The 25,408-nt window shown below is 43.3% G+C and overlaps 3 protein-coding genes across 3 annotated transcripts; all 3 read right to left on the minus strand.

The window, feature by feature from the left end:
- Positions 1-676: 676 nt before the first annotated feature.
- Positions 677-8,173, minus strand: LOC308297844 (semaphorin-4E-like; the record flags this gene model as incomplete). The annotated part of the gene is made up of 2 exons (XM_080741411.1): positions 677-787; positions 6,227-8,173. 2 exons carry the CDS (start codon positions 8,171-8,173, stop codon positions 677-679), a joined length of 2,058 nt encoding a protein of 685 aa, XP_080597537.1.
- Positions 8,174-14,910: 6,737 nt separating this feature from the next.
- LOC308297846 (MORN repeat-containing protein 3-like) lies at positions 14,911-15,600 on the minus strand (the record flags this gene model as incomplete). The annotated part of the gene is made up of 1 exon (XM_080741413.1): positions 14,911-15,600. The coding sequence occupies one exon, from the start codon at positions 15,598-15,600 to the stop codon at positions 14,911-14,913; it is 690 nt and encodes a 229-aa protein (XP_080597539.1).
- A 3,148-nt stretch (positions 15,601-18,748) lies between these two features.
- Positions 18,749-22,900, minus strand: LOC308297847 (DNA topoisomerase 2-alpha-like; the record flags this gene model as incomplete). Its single annotated transcript, XM_080741414.1, has 1 exon — positions 18,749-22,900. The coding sequence occupies one exon, from the start codon at positions 22,898-22,900 to the stop codon at positions 18,749-18,751; it is 4,152 nt and encodes a 1,383-aa protein (XP_080597540.1).
- Positions 22,901-25,408: the final 2,508 nt, after the last annotated feature.

The raw sequence follows: 25,408 nt of genomic DNA on the forward strand, positions 1-25,408 counted from the left end.
CCTGTGTCCTGTTAGTCCCTATGTTTTAAACCCTGTGTTTGAGTGTTCCTTGTCAGATTGTATCATGTTATCCTGTGTGTCATGATGTGCGCTTACACGCCTGATCTTGAATAGTTTTCATGAATTCAAACCCTACTCCAACCATTTTTTTTATTGCAAATATTATATGTTTCATGGACATACAAAAGTAAGAGTGGCCTATTTTATGGCCAAGGAGTCATTTTTACTGATAACGAATGGATTCAGCAGCCCCAAAATACCCTAATTACACACCTCATATGCTCATATTGACAATATTTTAACTTTTTCCCCTTTAATCCCAGGCCCTCGGGATACCCCCAACTTTGATTGGCTCCCACAAAGTTTCCAGAGGGAGTTGCGATTGAGAAAGTTCAGAGGTGATAGTAGACACCTTTATGAACACATTTGTGAAGAAAGATATTGGAAATGATTTAGTTCCCAGATTGGTCCAGCATGAAGCTAACTTTCCCTTACTATATGAGCAGCAGCAGAGGTTCGGGCCTCTGTGCAGCCCAAGCCCCCAGAACCGCAGTAGAACAGCGAAGCAGCCATCGCCTGGTGGTCAAATCTTGGATAGCAACACTTCCGCATTAAAACACTAATAATGCTGATGTCTTTACCTTTGCTTCTATAATCAAACGCTAGCTATTGGCTATCACTTGGCTCCGACATTGGAGCCAACCAGGAAGTAGAAGTTCCATCCGGGTGCTTCAAACGCCACTGAGCAACATTCATTGAAATTAATGGGGGCGGGGCAGTCTGTCATCTAGAAACATAGAGGTATATTATATAGAGTTTAGGCCGCAATGCGGCCCTCACGCCTACGATCCGACTGATATGCCCATATATGGAGATTTCTCTATCTGTCAGTCCTTGTCCCTTTTATGCCCATATATGGAGATCTCTGTATCTGTCAGTCCTCGTAATTGAACGGTGCAAATCTCCTTGTATGGGCCTATCCGTGATGTCAGTTACTTTGTGAGCACGGATCTCCTTACATGGAGATCTGTACTAATACGTCACAAAGTGAAACATAGGAGCGGTTTGCACCACTCAGAAAGGTACAAAACATGTGGATTGGTCCAGTGGTTTGCAAAAGTAGCTCTGGACAAACTGACATGCAGACACATGCAAACATACCAGACCCTCCTTTCAGAGCCATGCTGTGAAAATGCCATGATGGCTCAAATAATAAACCTATAATCCATGAATCCATGCAATAGATGTACATCTGCAAGTAATCAGTAATAGGTTGAGGGTAGGTAAGGATAGGGTGAGATGGAGGCAGATTCTCTTTATATATAAAAATCAAACCTCGGTTCGAAGTGAAGCGGGGAATTCTTATTCTATGTGTTCTAGAGAAATGAAATCTGTGTTCTAGATCTATACATTCTGTGTTCTAGATCTATACTTTCTATGTGCTTTATGAATTCTGAATGAATGAATGTTTTATCTGGAGGGCCATATTGTCATGTGAAGCTTGACCAATCCTCAATTCTGCATGCACGGGACATTTACGGGACAGACGAAGCCTGTTCATTCTGGACTGGAATGACCATATATGGACATGTACAGTACGGGACACACAAAGCCACTCCTTGAAAGCGGCTTTCGCCGCTTCAAAAACTGTTGTAATCATAACCAAACGTGTAGGCAAGACAACAGAGAACATGCTCAAGACTGGCACAATGGAATAGAAGAAAAACAATGACAGCGGCTCAGGGGTAGAGAGGTCGGTAGAGTGGCCGGATGGGTCGCGAGGTACCCAGTTCGATCCCAGGCTCCCCCAGAGTTAGTGTTGAGGTGTCCTTGAGCAAGTCTCTGAACCCCTGATTGCTCCTGGAGCTCCCGACACGTCACAATTTTTGACAAGTTCTGATTTGTTGATGATGACCATATATGGTGTGGTGACACGCGTCACCATAGCAACCGTGCAACATGCTTCCAAGGCACAACATGAACGTAAACAAACTACACGTGGTGGATGCCACCCAAGGTCACCTCCGTTGGCAAGCTGTCAACAAAACAATTTTTGTCAACAATGATGAAAGTTCAAGTTAGAACATAAAGATATTTTTCATGATTCTCAGAGAAGTGTACCAGCTGGAGTCAAGCATGAGGTAGAAGCCTTTACGTTGTTGCAATACAAATAACTTCACTTGTAGATCTAAGAAACACCATTTGTGGTGTGATGCAGTAATGGGCTACATAACATAAATCAAGCTTTTAGCTGCAATATTATTGTAACATATGGCCATTTATTGCTTTTATTAAACTCAAACTGTTACCAAATATGGGGGCGCCCGCTGGCCTGCTGGTCCTGGCGCATGGCACTTGGGCATTGCCGCGTAGGCATGGATGCCTGTGGGCATCGCCGGTTCGATTCCCGATCCGGAGGACCTTTGCCGCGTGTCGCTCCCTATCTCTCCCCCCATTTCCTGTCAGTCTACTGTCCTATCAAATAAAGGCATAAAAGACCAAAAACAAATCTTAAAAAAATAAATAATAATAAAACTGTTACCAAATATGGATTGTCTATCGGTATATTTGACAAAAGCGGGCATAAACAAGACTGTTGCTATAGCAATGTTTACGTCTGTTTAAAATCAAATGTTGGTGTAGTTTCTCTATCCACTCCTCCGATAATACCAGTGCTGTGTTCTACCTGTCACGTAGATATACAGTACTATACGGAGTATGCTGTGAAGACATTTTTTTTTACAGCGTATGCCCTCATGAACCTTTCAAAGTAGCGTATCTGATAGGCATTATGCACTGGCGTATGCCCTGGCCACACGAATAGCCGCGGATCATAGATTATAGTAGGCCTATGCCCTCAAAAAAAGTCTAGAACACACTACTGGATAATACGAATATAATGTGATGATGATGATCATTATTAAAGACATAATGGCATAAGACAAGTCTTTAATCACATTATATTTAAATGACTGTAAAACCAATGTGATATAATCTTTTCATCTCAGCATTCTCATTCATTTTATTTCAGATCCTCAAAATGCTGCAGCTGCAGTGTTTTGATCCAGACAAATGTAGGCCTACGTAAGTTTGTTGCTTCCACGTCTTCCTCTTTCAGTGGACTGGCTTTTAAATTCTGAAGGCTGCACATGCAGTCTCTCCCCCAGCTATAGTGGCATACAGCAAGCTGTTAGAAGTTTGTGTTGTAATAGTGATGGAACTTAACTTGTCTGACTTCATCAAACTCGAGAACCACATACTGCAATTGTTTCCAGGTCACAGGCTTTTAAAGTGGAGGCTGCCAGAGGGACCAAATGGAATACAAATGTGATTGTTTGGGGGTGCGGCCAGAGGCTTTGGCTATATTGGGGGTGCTCTGCATGGAAATGTCTCAGAACCAATATGTTGCATGTGGCTGCAGCAAAATGTAGATGCTAAGAGAGGAATCATCCGCCCAGATCTGAAGCCTGACAACATATTGCTGTTTTTGTAACATATTTTCCTGATTAGCCCTTTGTAAACTACTATCTTATTTTTAGAAAAATACTGCAGGTCTTAAAGGTTCTTAAATCGTCACTTCACTGCCCTCTAGGGACCCCCCCAAAATCATGTGGGACCCCCACGCTCATTGACTTTGGATCTGCATGTACGGCCGCTGAAGCAAAGTGTAGTGGCCCGTATAAGATGTACAGGTAAGTGAATATCATTTTATTGCTTCATTGTTAATTTTCCTGTTCAGCACTTTCTAACTCTGAACAATACTATACTGTATAAATGAAGCGTATTATTAACCCTAGCATCCCTAGGCCATGTGTCACTGCACGATGTCGATGTGTGGCTTCACGTAAAGATTGAGCGTGTAGAGGGGAAAAGGAGGGGCCAGTATAGAACGGGTGATATAGTTTGAGTTAATTATAAAGCAAAGCTGGGTAGCAGAGACTTAAATGTTGAGGTTCTCTCTGGGAGTGAGAGGGATTGATAGGATCAGGAAGGAGTACATCAGAGGGATAAGTGCACGTTCGATATTTTCAAATAAAGCCAGAGAGGCCAGACTGAGATGGTTTGGACATGTACAGAGAGATAGTGAGTATATCTGTAGAAGGATGCTGAGGTTGGAACTGCCAGGCAGGAGGCCGAGAGGAAGACCAAAGAGGAGATTTATGGACGTAATCAAAGAGGACATGAAGGTTTTTTTTGCACAGTTTTGTTTATTTGAAATTCAGGGCATACAGTAAACCAAGACTTGTTCGTATATTATGAGAAAAGCTGAGGACATGAAGTTAGTTTGTGTGAGAGGGTAGGTATAGGGTGAGGATATAGCGCTATTCAACCTGAGGCCCCTTTGGCGTGTCTATGCAGCCTGTCATGGTCACAAATATATATATGTTCTACTTTCACTTCAGTGTGGACAAACCATTTCTGATGTAATTTTTCAGTTTCTCTCCAGAACCCCTAAGAAACATTTTTTTTTATTTATTTTTTTTTTTTTTTTAAAGACATACAAGACAACATATACAATACAACAAAAGACCACACTCAAAGTTCAGACAAAACAAAAACGTATACAATATACTAAATAAAATCTTTTTGTTCAGTTAGGTTTAGCCTTATAGATTGTCATTCTTAGACTAGCCATGTAGTGTGTTACAAAATCATTGTCTAAACGTCCAAAATAGGACTGTAATTTTTAGCTTGCTGCACTTGATTTGTGGTATTTTGCTGAGTGGCCCCTGAGCCATCTTAAAAATGAAATAAAATCTTAATCTGGAAACCCATACAGAAAGGTCTGTGTATGCTGTATATAGTCATACAGATCATTGGAACGACATAAGAAAACTTAGTACAAGGTAATCTCACACTTTTTGCATCACACTGTTGTATAAAATAGCACTTAAATGGTTTAGAAATGGCAAAATATAAATAATTGTGAGCTTGTAGATCGTCTATTTTCAAAAGAATTTAAATGTTTTAACTATGACATGCCCAAATAAGGGATTGATTATTAATCGATTATTTTATAAAATAAAACATTAAATCAATTGGTTCACTTAACTGTTCCCCTAGCGGCTCTAAAGCCGCATGCGGCTCTTTAAGCGCCGCCCTAGTGGCTCCCTGGAGCCTTTTCAACAATATTATGAAAATGGAAAAAGATGGGGGGAAAATATATTTTTGTTTTAATATGTTTTTTTGTAGGAGGACAGACATGACACAAACATTCTTAACATTTTCCAATGCTATAAAAATGTGTAGAATAAATATTAAATTTCAACATTCTCTCCGATGCGCTGCAGGGAAAATAAACATTTAATCATGAACGCTCATTATCTATTTGTAGCCTACTTAGTCATTTTGATAGTAGGCTAAAATAGCTAATACAGACACTTAGAGCATGTGTTGCTTTCATACAGTATAAGGCATATATATGTCTTTTAATTTTTTGCGGCTCCAGACAGATTTGTTTTTAGTTTTTTTTGGTCCAATATGACTCTTTCAACATTTTGGGTTGCCGACTCCTGCGCTAGCTTCTTCTCTTCTTCTTCTTCTTTCGTGTATCTTCGTCATATGTCCAGCTCAGTGTTGGAAAGCCACGCCCTCGTCTCTGGTCCCACTTGGAAGAGGCCGGCCTCTGAAGGAGGTCTGTACAGAGGACAGGTGGTGATTATGTGCTCTGCAGTCTGCTCGGGTTGCAGGTCATTGTCTTTGCTTTGTCTAAAACTGTTTTTTGTTTTTGTTCTGTTTTTGTCTTTTTTTGCACAGTATACTTTTATATTTTTTGTTGTACTCTTTTACTTTTTACTTTTTGTTTGTTTTGTTGGTTTTTAATATAATAATTCAAATTGTGTTATGTAAGCAGTGAGGAACCGATACTATATATACTGTTGTGCAAATCAAATACATCTAATCAAATCAATTCCTTGTCATCTGCACAACTTCATACTACTACTTCAACTAAATCCACATTGTGATTATTGGCAGTGCATGTGCTGCTGCCTGGAATGGGATTCGGGGGCCTATCGTCTTCAGTTCTCTGTACCTGAAGACGATAACCCAAGCACCGGAAAAGGATCCACATTAAAACAATGGTAAGGTTAACAAGGCACAGAGGGAGCACAGCCACCCAGCAGTTGCAAGTTGCTGTTGTTGTTTCTGTTTCTGTTTCTGTTGGTGTTGGTGTTGGTGTTGTTGTCGTTGTCGTTGTTGTCATTGGTGTTGTTGATGTTGTTGCTAATCGATAAACTGCCATGGTTCTGTTGTAGTCTCTCTTGTTGACCTGTTCTGAGGAGACACAGGTGTACAAGCCAGCATCTGATTCTGAGGCGTCTCGAATGAGGAGGAATCCACCGTAGATGTAGTATTTGCTGCTGTCGGAGTGAAGTATTTGGTCTGACAATCGCCAGTGGACCTGTGCCAGGTTGGAGTCTGGCTGGCAGGGCAGCACAATGTTGTTCCCTGGAACCAGGATGACGTCTTCAACCACCAGCTCTTCCTGCTCTGGAAGAGGACATTGTGAAGTGTCTCCGCTCAGACTCTGAATGGCAGTGTCAGAGGAAGACGCCAAGCTGGAGACTAGGCGGCAGCGGTCTGAGGAGGAGTCCCAGGCACAGTAGGGGTCTCTGGCCAGGACACAGTCCACACAGGACTCATAGCGACCGCAGTTACTGACCGGCATCTGAACAGCACCAAACTCTGATCCTGCGTACAGCTGGCCCTTGGCGGAAGAGAGACGCAGAGTCCTGATGGGATTGGGGTCCTCATACAGCTGAATCTCCTCAATGATGAACATCTCCCCGGCGTAGTTCACAGCCTTCTGAATGTAGCCGTTTTCAGTGCCAATGAACATGACAGGGTATCTCTCACCATCTAGTGCCAATACACTGTCCACTACAATCCGAGTCAACAAAGGCCCCCTTTTCACCACCAGGGGGCCCCCATTGAGTGGCCGAACAGTCTCGTCCATGAGGGGACGATCTCTGATGAACTCCAGGGTTTTGTCTGGAAGATCCCAAGAAGTAATCCCCTTTTTTCGAGCATCATCGTTGATGCAAGCTCCTGGTCTGGGATCAGGCACCTTACCCTTGTACGTCACCCACTTAAACTCACCATTCAAGACTTCGCGTGACATAAACTTCCCCTCATTGAAAACCTTTCCAATGGCAGACACACTGTATGCACACACTGCAGACATATCTGGTGAGCCCGACTGAGGTGTAAAGACAGCATAGAAGATGCCCTCGTTCTGGTTTTTGTGTTCCAGCAGGAACGCATCCTGGACAATGGAAGGCAGGAGGCTGTGCTCAGGGATGGGGCAGTCCAGGCGTGCCTTCTGGAACGACGTCCATTTCTTCTGCAGTGTCCGCGCACCTCCAATATCCCCCTTGCAGACACGAGCCACCCGTGACACTGTGAGTTTGCTGGAGAAGTCATATTCCTCTGCATTCTCTGTGAAGAACAAGTAGACCTTATCATCGTCACCATCTGGACTGCCAAGGCTTTCACGCACAAAGTCCATGTGGATGAAGTCAGGGTCACTGAGCCAAGAGCTGCTCGGCACAGTTTGGAGAGCTGAGCTTGAGCTGCCGAACCTTGTGAACCGGTGTTCATAAGCCAGGAAGTTGACTGCTGTGGCAGAATACTGATCGGTTCCAACCCTGAGGGAAGAGTGTCTTTGGAAAGGATCAAAGGGACACTTGCCCTTCCCATCCTCCAGCTTTCCCTCCAAACTCAACTGTCCATCAGAATACATCATGTGACTGCAGGTGGGCTTAAAAGCATTTGTTCCACAAACATACATTCTGGGGTCATTCTCCTTGTCACCGTCCAGTGTGTGCAGCGTCCGAATGTAGTTACGGCATTCCACCTCAGCATCTTTTCCCTTGAATGAACACTCCCTCTGTTCTGCTTCGGTAACTGGCCAATAAACTGCAGCTTTCTTATCAGCGATGTTGTCGATATCCAGGGCATAGATTGCTTCTCTGGACCCAAGAAGCAGCAGACCCAAATCCTCTCTCATAAGCATGGTGGTGTAGTTCCAGATCCCCTCCTCTCTGAACATCTTCAGCTCGTTCTGGTAGGTGACAGTCTTTCGCGGAATGCAGAAGTCAGTGTTGGATGTGCTGTAGGACGTGGGGAGTAGAAATCCCAAGAGAATGAAGAAAACATACAGAGGAGCCATGGTCTAAAGAGTTTGTCTTGCTCTGATGGAGAGTCCTGGATAGTATGACGTATTTATATGCTGTCTATGATGAGTGATGTCACAGTGAGTCACAGTGATGTCACGCCCAAATATACGTAGAGTTCAATGTCAGTCTGACATCATGGTAACCATAGCAACCTGATATAAACAAACATGGACGCATGGCCTTTTTAACAATCTATGTCCATATGGATGTCATGTCTATCTTTCTGCCTGTGTCCCTTGTATGCTCATATACAATGGTGCCTGCCGATCCGACTAATATGCCCATATAAGGAGATCTCTGTTTCAGTCAGTCATTGTCCCTTATATGCCCATATATGGAGATCTCTGTATCTGTCAGTCCTTGTCCCTTTTATGCCCATGTATGGAGTGCCCTGACGTCATCATTATATGTCCATATATGGAGATCTCTGTATCTGTCAGTCCTTGTCCCTTTTATGCCCATGTATGGAGTGCCCTGACGTTATCATTATATGTCCATATATGGAGATCTCTATCTGTCAGTCCTTGTCCTTTTTATGCCCATATATGGAGATCCCTGATGTAATCAGTATAATCCCATATATGAGCAGTAGAGGTTTGAGCCCTGTGCAGCCCATGCCTCCAGAACCGCGGTAGAACAGCGAAGCAGCCATCGCCTGGTGGTCAAATCTGTGATAGCAACACTTATGCATTTAAAAAACGAATGCCTGTGTTTCTTTGCTTCTATAATCTGCAGCGCTAGCTATTGGCTCCAACAATGGAGGCTTGGAGCCAACCAGAAAGTAGAACGTTCTTCCGGGTGACTTGCTTTAAGCCACCTCTTAAATTTGAAATTGGGAATAATAAGATAGTAAATAGATAGTAAGTAAATGGGTCTGGTCTGTGAGTCTGCGTGTGTCTGCATATCAGTTTGTCCAGAGCTACTTGCAAACCACTGGACCAATCCACATATGTTTTATACCTTTTCTTCCGGGTTCTTCCGGGTGATTCAAAAAACTCCACTGAGCAACTTTCATTGAAATGAATAGCTGGGGCCTGGGGGCGGGGCAGTCCGCCATCTAGATACATAGAGGTATATTATAACTCTATGGTCCAGCCCCTCACATCTAGAGTTTAGGCCACTATGCCATCTAGAGTTTATGCCACATCTAGAGTTTAGGCCACTATGCCATCATGCTTACGTTGCACAGCCGATCTGACTGATATGCCCATATATGGAGATCTCTGTATCTGCCAGTCCTTTTCCCTTTTATGCCCATATATGGACATCTCTGTATCTGTCAGTCCTTGTAATTGAGCGGTGCATATCCCCTTGTATGGACCGTTCTGTACGTGACGTCAGTTACTTTATGTGTACGAGCACAGATCTCCTTACATGGCGATCCTTACTAATACACACAAAGTGACTAAAACACACAAAGTGAAACATAGGAGCAGCTTGTACAGCACAAAAAGGTATAAAACATATGTGGATTGGTCCAGTGGTTTGCAAGTAGCTCTGGACAAACTGATATGCAGACACACGCAGACTCACAGACCAGACCCATTTACTTACTATCTATTTACTATCTTATTATTCCCAATTTCAAACTTAAGAGGTGGCTTAAAGCAAGTCAAACTTATAATTATGGGTAATGTCCATGTTTTTGTATGGATAGCCTTATCACCACTTTTGTACAGCCTGCCCAGGGCCAGGGACTACAGATGAAAATTAGCTTATGGCTAACTCTGGCTCATTTACATTGATGTGAGAACTGACATGTTGATTAATGTGCTTTGTCCCTGACAAATAATGAAATTATAGGCAGCTTTCAGAGCCATGCTGTGATCCATACAATCCATACAATAGATGTAAATCTGCACAGATACCTCAAAACAAATTTTGTTCGATTTCACAATAGACTGAACACTGAAGGCCTAATTTGTTGCCTGACACTATTCACCATGATGATTTTTAATGTTGCAACATTTATGCTTGTGCTTTTCTTGTAAGACACAAGATCTATCCCTTCCTCAGTCCCCTCATTTTCTTAGGATGGGGTCTGCAGGGCATTGGGGTCTTGCACCTTGCATTAGCAGGGTTGATTTAAGTTAGTGGATGCAGTTACACCAGTGTTTCTCAAGTGGGGATACGTGTACCCCTAGGGGTACGCGGGGGTACTGCAGGGGGTACAGGAGAAATGGGAATATGTATTTTACTGTTATGGGTAATAATGGGTAGTTTTTTTGTGAAGATTCTCATCTGTAAATTGTTAAACCAAATGACATCAATACCTTGACTAGTACAACTGTACAGAAACAGAAAGCAATGTTTATTTGCCATTATGCTATTTTTATTCTGACCATATTGGCATGGGAACTGGACTTTTGATGTACATTTTATAAGCAAAACGCTGTAGTGAGGGAAAGAGGCTACTTGGCTTCAAAAATCAGTATAAGGGCATACTGCAACCAATAAGGTTTGAGAACCATTGAGTTACACCATAACAAACAGAGTAAAATATGCTTGTCAATTGTGTTGACAATGAGCTGAGAGTGATATGAGGTCATCCATATAGTTTAATCCACAGGAGTCATTTTGCCAAGGTTTTGGGTAAATGGGGACTGCCCCATAGGTCGAACTCCTGTTGGGTCGACTGAGGTTAGGGTTAGGGTTAGTGTTAGTGTTAGGTTTAGGATTAAGGTTAGGTTTAGGTGGTCGGACAAAAGGGAGTTCGACCTAATGACATGTTACCTGGGTAAATATCGCCCTCTGGGTTAGGCATGACCAAAAGCTTGACTTTAATGTTCAGGTTCACTTTGCTGGACCGGGAACAATAGTGTGTTGCCTATAGCAACCACATTAATAAACATTATGAATGATTTGATATTGTGTTTATTGCACTTGACTATTCACTCTGTGCTGAAGCTAAGACTCACCAAACTTCACCAAACACCCAGCGCATTTGGAGGTTCAAGCTACAAACACACACTTGAATGTGAGGACATTTCTCAAGGTTGTCTTTGAATCAAAGCAATTTGTTTTACGTCTCATTTGTTATCTGAAAGTGTGTTTGTTACATTTGTTCTCAGGGTTGTAGAGCTATGGAGCAGGAAAGTGATTTGAGATGTTCATCGTTCTACTTCCACTCGTCTAAGTGTCTGAATGATGAAGACACGACGGCTGCTGCAAATGCTGTAAGTGGATGCTATAGGCTAGTATCAAACCCAGCCAGGCTGTATTGCAACCTTTTGTGAGCATGAGCCACATGGACAGCTGGAACCACAGCACCATGTAAGTGTTTGTTTAGTTGTGTTTTTCTTTTGGCCTGTCCTGAAGTGATGACTGGATGTGAAATTGATTATGTGGTTGATTAATTGAGTCATGAACTAGACTGCACTCTGTCGTTGTACGTCAACAAGAACGCTGCTCCTTCATTGGCTAAAGGCCCTGCCTTTGTACTGTCAGGCAGAAACAGACACCACCGTGCGCTCTGCTGGCACAAGTCATTCATTCATTCATTCATTCATTCATTCATTCATTCATTCATTCATCGATTTTCAGTGCGAGGTCCTGTTTTGAGAGGATGAGCGTCTGACGGACACAGAAGGCCACAGCTCCTCCCACTAAGAAATGGACCTCGACTGAAGCAGCACAAAGCAGCCCTGACCGAAGCCCACTCTGAAAAGGACAAAGTAATACGTTTCAACACAGCACAAAAATACAAGAGACCTACCTGACATGGTAGCATGACAATAGAGCCCAGAGACTGGCACCCTGACATGGTAGCATGACGGTAGACCCCAGAAACCACTGCATGCATGCGTAAATTGTCATTCAAAATATGCCATAATCGCATGAATCCTAGCGTCCCTATTCTGGGCAGGAACACATGGCAAGTATAGCCAATCTACAAGCTCACAATAGGTCGCATCATGCTGTGAGCTTGTAGATTGCCTATTTAGGCAGATATTTGGTGTAGAGGGAAAATGGAGGGGGTCAAGACAACAGACCCTGATCTATATAGGATAAGTCACTTCTAAGAACATTATTATATTACATACATACAAAGTCAATGTCAAAACAATCACCCTCAAGGTATAAATTAGTCAATGTCTTGAGACTACTGGGTAAGAAGAGTAAATGCAGATATTCACATCATAAAAATAATGTGATGTTAGATTAACATCAGAAAAAATTGCGAGCTTGGATAGATTAACATATCATAAAAATGTGCTTGGGTAGTCAACGTGGGTCTTAAGGAAAAATGTACACTTCTGACGTTCAGTTACAACTGCTACAAAATGTATCAATGTTAACGGTCCATGCTGGGTCTAAGAGCACTGTCAGGATATACTATAGGTCTATGTCAGGATATACTATAGGTCTAGGTCAAGAGGGTTCCATTATGACTGGGTGGAGAGAGAGCCATTGGTGATGAACTGATAATGGAGGTGGTATCATGTGGATTAGGCTTCATGACCCTCTTGTAGATATCCTGGTTCTGAAAGAGACCAGCAGTAGACATTAGTCATAACTCCACATAACACTCGCTTACGAGTTGATGCTGAACTTATGGTAGAGAGTCAAATAAGTTAAGGTGTATCTGTGTCCTAAATTTGGACAATCCGAGCCTGACATCAATTCATTAAAGTTTTAGATATTTCAAAAAGTATAGACCAAGCTCCTGGGTGCAATTGCAAACACTTATGTGTATGACTATACCCGCCATAGTTTCATGTAGTTTTCTCACAGGAGAAAAAAAGGAACACGTTAGTTATGTCACGCATTCAGACGAAATGTATCTTTGTTGATCTTTGCTTGAAGTGAGGTTGGGGGACTCTCCTCTTACCTCATTCTCGGTTCCTTCATCAAAAGCAAATAGTCACACTGGAGGACAGAGGATGGAGTGTGGCCGCACACATGGCTTCGATGTGGATCTCAGACTTCGTGTAGCCAGTCTATGACGGGCATCTACATTATTGGGAAAAATGAATTCCAGTAGCCTATGAAATCCAACTTCTAAAATGTAAAATATATATTCACGAAAAGTTAATTCCTTGGCCTACTGGCAGTGTGCAAAGAGAGGCGCTGGTCAGTCAAACTGTTTCCGAGATTAACCCCTGCCCTGACACAGAGTCTTAAGGCCCTATTTTCACAACGATAATCCCTAAACCCCTAAACTTCTGTCTTTTTTTTTACTCTTTTGAAAAACACTTTTAAATAGTTCAAATAGCTGATCTACAAGCTCACAACGTGTCAATGTAGATCGGCTATTTGAAGTATTTTAAAATGTTTTTCAAAATAGTAAAAAAAGGTAAGAAGTTTAGGGGTTTAGGGTTTAGCATGGACGAAAATATGGCCCATAGAACCTTTTCAACATGGCCTGGCCTCTCAAATGTCCGGCCGTACAAGTCTAATAATAACGGGGTTGCTTCCCAGTGGATCTCTGATCATATTGATAATGTGTCTCCCAAGTAAGGATGGATGGCAGGGCAGTCGATCTAAGGTTCTGAATTCACAAAAGGTGAAAGACATTCACACAAAAAATATATTAGCAATTTGTGAAAAATATTATGACAGACCTCTATCAAGGACCCCTCTTCTAGACAGCTCACACCATAGGAGCCACGGCGTAAAAATCATCAGTGACATACAGTAGCTATAATGTACGACTCCAAGGTCTTTTAAAAGTATGTATTTAAAAAAATATAAAACGTGAAAAAAATATGGGTCGTTACTTCTGTTGCGCTGATTGGACCTGCGGTAAGGTCGATTATCCGCAGATACAGACGAGAGATGTCCCTCTTCTAGACAGCTCCTTGAGTGCCACACTGTAAAAAAAACGCTCCAGAGGTCCACTGCTGTGTGCTTTCCCATTTCCCCCGGAACATTCTTCTTCACAAACACTTTTTCTTCAAAAAACAACAAATACAAACAAAAAATGCTGCAGAAGACCAGTCTTCTCACATTCTTCTGTTCTTTTTCTTCTTCAAAAAACAAACAATAGTACTTATTTATCTGAACGTCAAACTTGTGTTCTGTGTCTGTCTCTCTCTGTGTTGTGGGACGTGTGCATGCGCACACGGCCGAGATGTGGGTGTGGCAGTCTCTGTTACTCTGTCGCTGTCTGTGTGAGGTGCCCGTGCATGCGCGAGTCATAGGTATCGCGGTCTCTGTTTCTGCGTTGCCACGTGCACGTGTGCTCACCATAGGTGCCTGCAGTCTCTGTCTTGTCTTTGTCTATGTGGTGCCTGTTCTGTGCGTTGTTTGCCTGTCTGTGATGAATTGTAAAACAGGGGCATCAAGGTACATGCTGTCTTTCGCTCGTAGAAGATTCCGTACACCGGATTGGACAGCTTGCACCCAGGCTAGTTCCACTCTATACTCTATACCCTGGAGGGATGGTAAATCGGAAATGAAGAATACAAAAATGAAATACAGTTATCATTGATGGATTGGAAAATTATTCAGAATGGAAAATGTTTGATGCTGACCGGTGTTGTTTTGTGAGATTAGCTCTGGACACACAAACACACACAAAACATAATCTCCGGGCCCGGCCTTTGACCCGGTGGAGATAAGTATGTAACAGCAGTTCTTCCAGGTAGGAAGGGTCTATTGCTGTCTCCTGTTTCCTCCAGAAGACTTCTCCACAAACTCTAAATCATTCAAATAAAAACACGACTCAGTCGACTGTGGGGTCTCTGCATGACACATGAGTCAAATTGTCGCCTTTCAGGGGGCAGCACTAGGCTACTTCTATTGAAACCGAAGTTTTATCCAGCAGGTGCAGCTTTGGAATTGGATATGTCGAAGGCATTGGTGCTTCATCTCTTCCAAAATCAGACAGAGTGCCACTTTTAGCGACTCCGTCCAGCCAACAGCCCTCATAAAGAACACCTTTGTTCACATAGTAGAACTTTCCATATCCATGCTTCTTCCCCTCTTTCCAGGTTCCTTCATAATAGTTTTCATTTGCAAGTAGTAACGTGCCCTGTCCATGGCACTTGTCATCCAGCCACTCTCCTGAATATGTGTCTCCATTGTCGTATTGCATTTTCCCCCATCCACTCCTTTTGTCTCCGATCCAATTCCCTTCGTAGGAAGATGTGTCACTGTAGTTGAGCATCCCGTACCCGTGTTTCTTGCCATGTTTCCAGTCACCATCGTACTTCTTTACATACTCTTTGGTTTCTGGGAGTAGTTTGCTGTAAATACCATATCCATCGCGTTTGCCATATTTCCATTCTCCCTCGTATATAGCTGAATCCTTCTTATAAATTAGAATTCCTTTTCCGTGCTTCTTGTTATCCAACCATTCCCCTTTGTATTCATCTCCATTGAGGGAATACACTTTGCTTCGTAGTCCAGATTTCTGTGCCTTTATGTCCCATGATTTCCACAGTGGTGGGACAACACTCGGTTTCATATGTGGCATGGCTTCTTTGAGTATTAAGCAGTCAACTCATTAAGAAGTCAGCTCAATAGTGAGTATAATCTGTAGCCAATGACTGAAAATGCATTTCTGTCTGCTGCTTTTATAACGGCAGCATTAGTATTCTCTTATGACATGATGACGTCACACACTCGACCCAATTCACCAGTCTGTGCTATAAGCAACGGTTGCTTCTACAACCTGCAACACTGTGACGTCATAGAGCTGGATAGAGAACTGCGATGGTCCTAGATGGAAAGTCACGGAAATCCATATTCCTTGTTTATCTTCTGATTTTGACATTTGTATATCAATCTTTCACCTCATTCGCGTAACCACTGAAAACTCCATTTGTAACAACCCTAGTTCTCAAACTAATTTAAAATATCCAATCCATCCTTAACTGAAAGGCAGGTGTATGTTCTGAAATATTCTACATTTGTTCATGTCTGTGCATGAAGCTCATTGTATTTGTTCTTCAGTTTCCTCATAGAGAGCAATCCTGGCTTTCAACAGCTGCATGAGCATCACTGTTGATTTGGGGTTCATTGCACATTGATCATAGATCTGCATTCAACGTTTTTATGGGTTTCAACTTTGCTAATTATTAAGAAATACATTCACACAATAAATGCAGCGTAATAAAATCAATACATGCACATAATGTATACTTTAAATTCAAACCTGTCTGGAAGGTGTTCAGCTTGCCAATAGCAAACTGCAGTAAAGTCTAATGTTTGAGACCTCCTCTAAATGGAGGCAATGTCAATATTTTCTTTTAAATTTGCTTTTACAGATCATTTTAGTTGTTTGGTGTTGCAAGGTGACACCTTCGCCCCCTTCCTCTCCTGGACTGTTCTTAGTTAGGCAATCAGTGGACAGGGGCAAGAACTGCCTCACTACACCTACAAGGTCTAGGGGACTCCCTGCTGTAGCCCTAAAGGACTGGACTATGCGAATGACATCTGCCTGTTATCTGACCATGTGGAGCAGCCAGACACAGGTTGGCCTCAGGCTAAATGCCAAGAAAACTGCTGTGATTATCTATAACATCCTCCTGTACCATCGACCTCAACAACATGAGGCACTGTGCTGAAAAAAGACAGTGTCTCCCTTTTTTGCAGGTTCTTCAGTCCGAGTGTATCAAAAAAGCACCTCGGTTAAGGTGGAGCGGCGGGAGGTTAGCATTTCACCAGGTTAGCATTCACCAGCGTCGGCAGGTTAGCATTTCACCTGCGTTAGTTTTACTGAGGTTAGGGTTAGGGTTGAGGTCAGGTTTAGGTGGTTAAAGGGACTTCTACCAATCACAGTGGGTCCTTGCACAAGCTCCTCCCCCTACTCTCATCAGCTCCTCAGGAATAACACATGCATGGAGGGCTCCAAATGGTAGGGCCAGTGTATGGAAGTCTCCGACCTCCCTTGACATTAATTTCAGCTTTGCTTCAATTGTAGAATGTTGTACTCTATGGCTGTCAATGCTGGACTGTCAATAGAAGTCCTGTGCAGTACTAAACATCAACCAGGATGAGCATATTAACCAACAAGCATCTGTTTGTTGGATATTCTCCTTCGTATCTGAATCCTTCTTATAAATTTGAATTCCTTTTCCATGCAGCCAGGAGGATGAGACAAGCTGGTCACTGGCTGCCAATAGACACCAGGACCTCCAAGCCTGAAAACGATTACGAAGGCATCCACACCTACAGTACCTACAGTATGCGGACAAACTAAAGATGTAGGGGCAGAAAGTGCCGGTGAGCTAGCCATATATATGTATGTATGAGAGATTTAGTTGACAAATTAATATATTTTATTTAAATGTATTGTGTGAATTGTTGAATTGATGAGAAAATTCTTTCTAGAAAGGAATGCTGTTTGCAAAGGTGATGGTTTAGCCATATTAGATAGCTGGAAGTTGGACAGTTCTGGGGAATAATCCATCCTACTAAGTACACGTGACTGGCTACCACATACGTGTTAACTGGTGACAACGTATTATTTGTTACTATTCATTTTGGGTTGTGATGATTAGATTTAAATATTTGAAAATCACTCCTAGTGTGAAGTGAGCGGTGCTATTCATGAGTTAATTTCACTAAGCGAAGCTTGGCCAATGTGACCCTGGGCGTACAACTTTGAGCACTTTGTTCCAAGATGTTGGCCACGCATCAGAGGCCGGACATTTAGTGGGCCTACAACAAACTTACTTTGTTCCAAGATGTAGGCCAGATGTAGGCCATGCTTTAGAGCTCGGACAAAGCCAGAAGTGAGAACTCAAAAACTGCAGGTTCTACAACCTCATAGTGGCACAAGCTTGAGATGAGAATCATCACTAGAAATACTATTTCGCACTCAGCATGAATGTGCTGAAGTCAGCTGAGGTTCAGTGCAGATGTCCAACAACCACCCATTAGGGCCTTTATGGATGACCCGACTGTGACAACATCACATGTCCCAGGGAGCTTCAAGCCGGTGAAGTCTAGATCCCTAACCCTGAATGAAAGGTCACCAACAAGTTCTCCTTCACACTTGGCAGCATTCAGATACAATAAATCCATCTCCAAGAGCCACAGGACTTTACAAATTTACAAATGAGGTGTCACAAGAGATACAGAGACTGAACAATATTTTATCCCTGAGGCTATCAGAGCCCTGAACTAAAACAAAAAATAAGTTAAGTAATATAACATTAAAAGTTGTATCATTTCATTCACAACAGACGATATACTGTCTTTATACGCCTTTTGTGGAACAAAATCCCTACACATATTGTACATTGCACATATGTTGCAATTTATACAGTATGTACTTTTCAATACATTCTTTCATATTCTGTACACTCCCCATTACTGCTAAAAGGTTTTACCTTTATTTGTCTTTTCTTTCAGTATTTATTTTTCTGACAATTTATTTGTCAGAAGAAAGTCCAACATTAATAAAACAGCAGCAGTTACTCAATCAAGACAATTGAAGTTGTCAGTCTAAGAGTTTTATTTTTTCTTCCTATCGCCAAAATAAAATGCCTGGGTTTCCGAGGCTAGTCTAAGAGCTATGTGCTTTACATTGTATATGTCACAACTAAATGGAAAAAACTAAACTGACCACCATGGGTCTGAAGGTTAGTTAGAAGGTTAGTTAGATATCTTTGCTGTCAGTCACTATCGTCCCCTTCAAAAATCTTCTGCCATTTTCTGCTCCATTCCATACAGTCGTTTGACTGCATCAAATGAGTGATACTTTTGTTAGAGTTCTCTGCAACAGAGTTTTCAGTTTCGTTGGTCACCACATTGTTTGTGACTCTGGGTGCTTTGGGGGCTTTATGTGAGTAAACCTCTCTATCAGACATGGCGCTGTTGTCTGCGATGCTGCTGCCTTCATCACTGATGGCAGATTTCCTTTTTGGAGCTTTAGCCTCGAAGTTGTCAACAACATCCACCCCGCTGGAGATATTGTACTTGTTGGCCACGCTTTTGGTTTCGTGTTTGAGCTTGGCCTTGGGAACCACCATGTCATCAGTCTCCATGGCTACCTCCATCTCACCATCTGATCCAGACTCATCAGACCAGAGCTTACTCTCTGTCTTTGGCACCAAAGACTTTTTGCTGCCCTCCGCTTTCTGGAGGGTGACCTTTCGGTTGGCATCTGCCTTCATGGTGCTAGGGATTATGCGTTTACCCTGTTGCGTGGGCAGGTAGTCCTTCTTCACCTCTGCCGCTTTACCCTTGCCACCCTTCCTCTTTGCAGCGGGCATGGTAGCATTCTCCTTCTCCTGCTCCTCAACACGATCCAGTTCCCTAGTGAAAGCATCAAGGTCTTCCTTCCACAAGGAATAAGGAGTCTTATTCTTTATTATGTTGAGATCAGTTATCTTGGCATCCCTCTGTTTGCACAGGTCCTGTTTCCTTTCTTTGGTCAGGCACCACATGGGCATGCTTAGCAGATAGTTGTAGTCTGGGGCATTCTTGTCTTCCGGCTTCTCATCTTCTTCACCATCCTCCATGTCCTCATCCTCATTCTTTTCTTCGCTCTCTTTCCAAGCCTTGACCGGGTCCGAGTCATAGCCCATCTCCTGCAGCATGCGAATTAGCTCCTTCTTTGGCTTGTTCTCGATGACCAGGGTGCCTTTGATCTTCTCCAGGATGAAACGGGCCTGGTTGGTGAGATGAGCACTCTCTGCCCCCAACAGGCCCACCAGCCATTCCTTCCTCAACCCATAATACTTCATCCTCAATTCAAAGAAGGACTTCATTATGTCCTGCACTGACTCATACTTTTTCAGGCTGCCAGCATGATCGAACAGCACCATGGAGTTGCAGGTGAACGTGCTTTGCAGCTTGAAGACCTTGTGGAGACCAGCATCCACCGCCTCCTTCAGTTGCTCCTCCGTCATCTTGACCACAAAACGCACCGTGGTGTCTGTGTGGTACTCCTTGTAGTTTGTGATCTGGGCCGGGACCTTCTCTGTGCCATTCAACATGGCCTCCAACACGTTCTCCTTATATGTCTGTGTCCATGTTTTGACCGGTAATTCAGAGATCTCAATGGTGGTGGAGTCAATGATGGCCACTTCTCCACTGTTCATGTACTGATTGGCATCCAAACGTTGAATTGACCCATTGAAACCCTTGTAGTTGGGAAGCATGGACAGTGGCTTATCTCCATTGAGCATGCGGTGAAGGTTCTTGATGATCTCCCTGATGTCATAGTTGGGGATATGGCTGGCCCAGCCAGTGCCAATGCCATCACTTCCGTTCACCAGCACGGTGGGAATGATGGGAATATACCATTCTGGCTCCACACGCTGATTGTCGTCATAGTTGTACTTGAGCAAGTTGTCGTCCACAGCGGGGAAGGCGAGACGGGCCAGTGTGCTGAGCTTGGTAAAGATGTATCGTGGACTGGCACTGTCCTTGCCACCGTGTAGCCTCGTTCCAAACTGACCCAATGGCTGCAACAGGTTCAGGTTGTTGCTTCCCACAAAGTTTTGAGCCAAGCCAACAATGGTCATCATCAGAGAGGTCTCGCCATGATGGTAGGCTGATTTCTCAGCTATAGAACCAGCCAACTGTGCCACCTTCACCTCATGCTTGTCATTCCTCTTGAAACAGCAATATAGCACCTTCCTCTGGCCTGGCTTCAAACCATCAACGAGGCTCGGAATTGATCTCTCATTGTCAGAGTTGGAAAAGAGCACAAGCTCCTTGTTGACAAAGTCATTATAGGAGAGAGACTTGGTGACATGACCATACAGGTAGATCTCAGGCAGATTCTGCTCCCTACGCTTGCGCCTGTTGTTCATGAAGTGGGTCAACCACTCTTTACGCTCTTCCACCATCTTCCTACTAAAGGCCAGGGTGATTGCCTTGTCGTCTGCAAGCCCAGAGTATTTGAATGGAATACGATGCCTCTGCATGTCACAGAAATACTCTTTCGCTTCCTTGGCTGTGCTGGTACCCAAACCCTTGTAGTACTTGATTTTCCAAGGTTTCATGTTTGGCTGCTTCTCTTTCCACTCATCAAATTCGGGGATACTGTAGAAAGGCAGTTGTGATTTCTTGGTAGAGGCCTTGATGATGGGGGTGATGAACTGTTCCAAGAAGTTGTGGCGCAGTAGGGCAGGCCAGTAGTGATGGAAGAAGTTTATGACCAGACCCTTGATGTGGGACCCATCCTGATCCTGGTCTGTCATGATCATAAGCTTGCCGTAACGCAGGGTCTTCAAAGACTCGGGGTCACTGTAATTCTTCTCGTATTGGAGGCCCAGGATCTTGATGATGTTGTTGACCTCTGAGTTCTCCAAAATCTGTTTTTGAGTAGCCTCCCTAACATTTAACATTTTGCCCCTGAGAGGGAAGACTCCGTAGCTGTCCCTGCCCACCATCCCCAGCCCGGCCACAGCCAGTGTCTTAGCCGAGTCTCCCTCGGTAAGGATTAGAGTGCAGCTAATGGAGTTTCTCCCACCTGCATCATTGGCGTCATCCAACTTGGGCACACCCTTGATTTTATTGTGTTTGACAGTTGAGCACTTCTTATTGAGTTGTGACTGAGCCTTGAACTTCACCCAGCTCATGATTCTCTCCACGATCCCAGAGGATGTGGCCTGTTTGATGAACTTGTCACTCAGAATACAGGTTGATCCAAAATTCCTCTGCTGGAGAGTCATGTTTTCTTTAGTCTGGGAGTCAAACGTGGGGTTATCAATCAGGCAGTTGACAAACAGCCACATGTGGTTCTTCACCTGGAAAGGCTTGATGGCTACACCGGCTTTGTTCTGCTTCATCACCACCTCCATGAGCATGGACACCAACTGGTCAGCCAAGTAGTCTATGTGCCTCCCTCCCTTAGTGGTGGCGATACTGTTGACAAAGCTGACTTGTTGGAAGCCCTTCTCACTCATGGTGAGGCACACCTCCCAGCGTGCATTGACCACGTCATGGATCACGGTGAGGGGCCCGCCGAGCTCGTCCACCTTGTCCTTTACGTACAAGTCTATGTAGTTACGGAAACCTGTCACAGGCAGTTGCTTGCCATTAAAGAACACACTCACCCCTTTGCAGGTGCCAGCAATGTCATAGGCTCTCCTGGTCATGAGGGCCACTGTGTCACTTTCCAGGACAGACATTTTAAACTTGGGCAGATCAGGCTGGAAGGTGATGCAGGTGTACTCCTCTCCATCGAAAGGTTTTATCTTAGACTCCCCAGCACGACCCATGTTGTCGTACCAGGTCTGCTTGAAAGTCCTCTTGGATTGCTTGCAGGAAGTCTCTACGGTAAATTTGGTGCTGAAGATGTTGCATAACTTAGCACCATATCCATTACGTCCACCTGTGACCTTCTTCTCATCATCATTATAGTTACTTGAGGTGAGCAGCTGTCCAAAAATGAGAGCTGGCACATAGACCTTCTCCACCTTGTGCTCCACTACAGGGATACCCTTCCCGTTGTTCCACACGCTGATAATGTTGTTCTCAGTGTCAATGTTGATCTTGATGCAGGACATTTTCACGTCCCTTTGCTTATTGTCAGCAGCATTCACAAGGATCTCATCAAAGATCTTGTAGAGCCCTGGTACAAATGTTACATCACGGCAGTTCAGTCCCACCTCTTTATCATACACCCACATTTGCTGTGTGACAGGTTCCACAGAACCAATGTAGGAGTCCGGCCTGAGCAGAATGTGCTCAATCTGAGTCTTCTTTTGGTATATACTCTCCACAGATACATCCTTGGGATCTTTGACCTTTTTTGTCTTCACCCCCTTCTTGTTCTCAGACAGTGTGTCTAGCTCTAGAATCTCAGCCATTCTTATGTTATCCACAACACTCTGAGATACTTACCGTATGATAAACAATTGCCTTTATAGCCTATCGCATCAAAACCTATGACATCGTTGTTACATTGCGCTTACGTCACTAACTAACCAGGGACCAGGCCTCTGTTGCTGCTGTGGTTCTTTGAAATGTTATTATCGTTAAATATTTGAATATTTGTATAATAAGTATGAATGAAAGCTTTTACTTTTTGAAGGGGTGAAAGCCGCTTCCAAGGAGTGTCTTTGTCTGTCCCGTACATGTTTTTTTTGAGGATTCCGGGGCAGACAAAGCCACTCCTTTGGAATCTATGCCAAAGGAGTGGCTTTGTCTGTCCCGTACATGTCCCGTGAATGCAGAATTGAGGATTGGTCAAGCTTCTCATGACAATTTGGCCCTCCAGACAAAATCATTCATTCATCATAAAAATATAGAACTAAAGCACATAGAAAGTATAGATCTAGAACACAGAATGTATAGATCTAGAACACAGATTTCATAGCTCTAGAACACATAGAATAAAAATCACACCCAATGTAAAGTGAGCGGTGGTCGTGCTTGCATAACGTCTTCAGACTAGGATTTGAGTCTAGGATGTACAGGCTAAGCTACACACACACGTTTTGCTATGGAAAAACGCTGAGGAAAAAGGCTACAGACATACGACATATGACATCACTAGACAAACATGATGCTACGTACACACATTTTGCTATGGCAAAACGCTGAGGAAAAAGGCTACAGACACACGCACAGCCACTCTATGGAGCGGTTTACCACCGCTCAAAAATTCACCGCTTCACTTCGAACCGAGGTTTAATTTTTTTTCTTAAACCCGTTACCCACTAAAATACTTTTTTTTCTTAAACCTGTTACCCAGTATCTTGTTTTAGTACAGTAATTACTAGCGCCAGCAGAGTGCGCAAGTACTGCGTTCAATGATTTGTATGGCCACGAGTGCACAAGATGCAAGTTGGCATCTCAACAGAGTGAAGTCTAGTTACGTGCGCAAGCAGAGCGCGCAAGTCTGTTTTTGGTTTGGTATGTATGTAGGTGACTGGAACTTTTGAAGTCCGTAGCCCCGGAGTGGCTGGGATGTACAGTATGTAAGCGCTCTTGGTAATATCTTCTTTAACAGGCGAAGACATTAGGGACATGAGGCCAGCAGCGCACACCTCATGGCACATTCTGCTTGCGCACAAGTAGCCCATGTGTGGCCTGCTTGAGCGTGAGGCCCAAGTTGGCACCTCGACACAGTGCAGTTCTAGTTTGTTATTGTTGTCAGCCTAATCATTGCACAAGTTACACAGCACAGGTCTTCTTGGATCCTCTCAGGTATAACACATAAACAGACCCCGAAACCGTGGTAGTACAATCTGACCCGAACCAGATCCAATAGGAACCAAACCCATATGAGTCCCAGGTATACAGTATGTGTATAACACATAAGGATTGTGTAAGAAATAAAACACAAACCAGAAAATAAAATAGTAGGCTACAATACACATCAAGAGTGTATTTTCAATTTCTTAACACTATTTTGAATTGTTCTCCTTTATAAATAAGAACATCAAAATGAACCAGGGGCCTGTTGTTTCACGAAAGCACACATAAGCCACATCCAGGTTTGACAAAGCCTGCTCAGTACAGGTTTATTCCGTTCCACTAAAGCCAAGCCAGGCTGAGAAGGACGGATCGTAAAGCCAGGATCGTAAAGCCAGGCTGAATGCGTGTTCACGTATTCCATTAAAAGACCATGAGGTCGATCGTAGATTCCTTGATCGTGAACGATCATGGAACCCCCACATCCCACATGAAGAATAAACAGGCGCGCTGTGAAGCTATAGAATAATCACACCTACACAGGCTATTATATTACTCTTATCGCTAACGTAATTGAAAACACCCTTGCAACATGTCAGCCGCTTATTATAATCTTAAGAACTTCGGTAATAGCTTACTTATATTATCAAACATCTAAAACTATTTATAGTGTGCCTATAACAGTGACAGTGACATATCACACGAGTCATTGTGAAACCATTATGATTCATGGTTACACATTATTGCGGGCTCGCTGAAAAGCGAGACCAGTATGTTAAATACCAAAACTTTATAGACCAAGGTTATTCTCCTCAAAAAACTGACCGATAGTACGAAGGCAGGGCCTTTAGCCAATGAGGAGCAGCGTACTTGGTGACATCACCACCAACAAGTGCAACCTAATATAAATAACAACAACACCCACATGAAATCTTTTGTAGTATGTTCTCCCAAATCTTTAGATACTAAAGTATATAAAATGTAGGAGTCTCAGAAGTAATGTTGGAGTGCCCGTTGGATAGATCCTTGTGCCCATACATGGTGTTCTATGCGAGCCCACACTGTTTTGTAGGAACAGTATTTCTAGTTTCAGTAATATAATTCAATTCATTGGACTAACAGCTATTTCACAAAACCTGAAGAACAACACACTGAATGAATAATGCTTAGCCTGGTCT

The sequence above is a fragment of the Nannobrachium achirus genome, assembly GCF_963921795.1.
Source record: "Nannobrachium achirus genome assembly, chromosome: 14".
Classification (NCBI taxonomy): Eukaryota; Metazoa; Chordata; class Actinopteri; order Myctophiformes; family Myctophidae; genus Nannobrachium; species Nannobrachium achirus.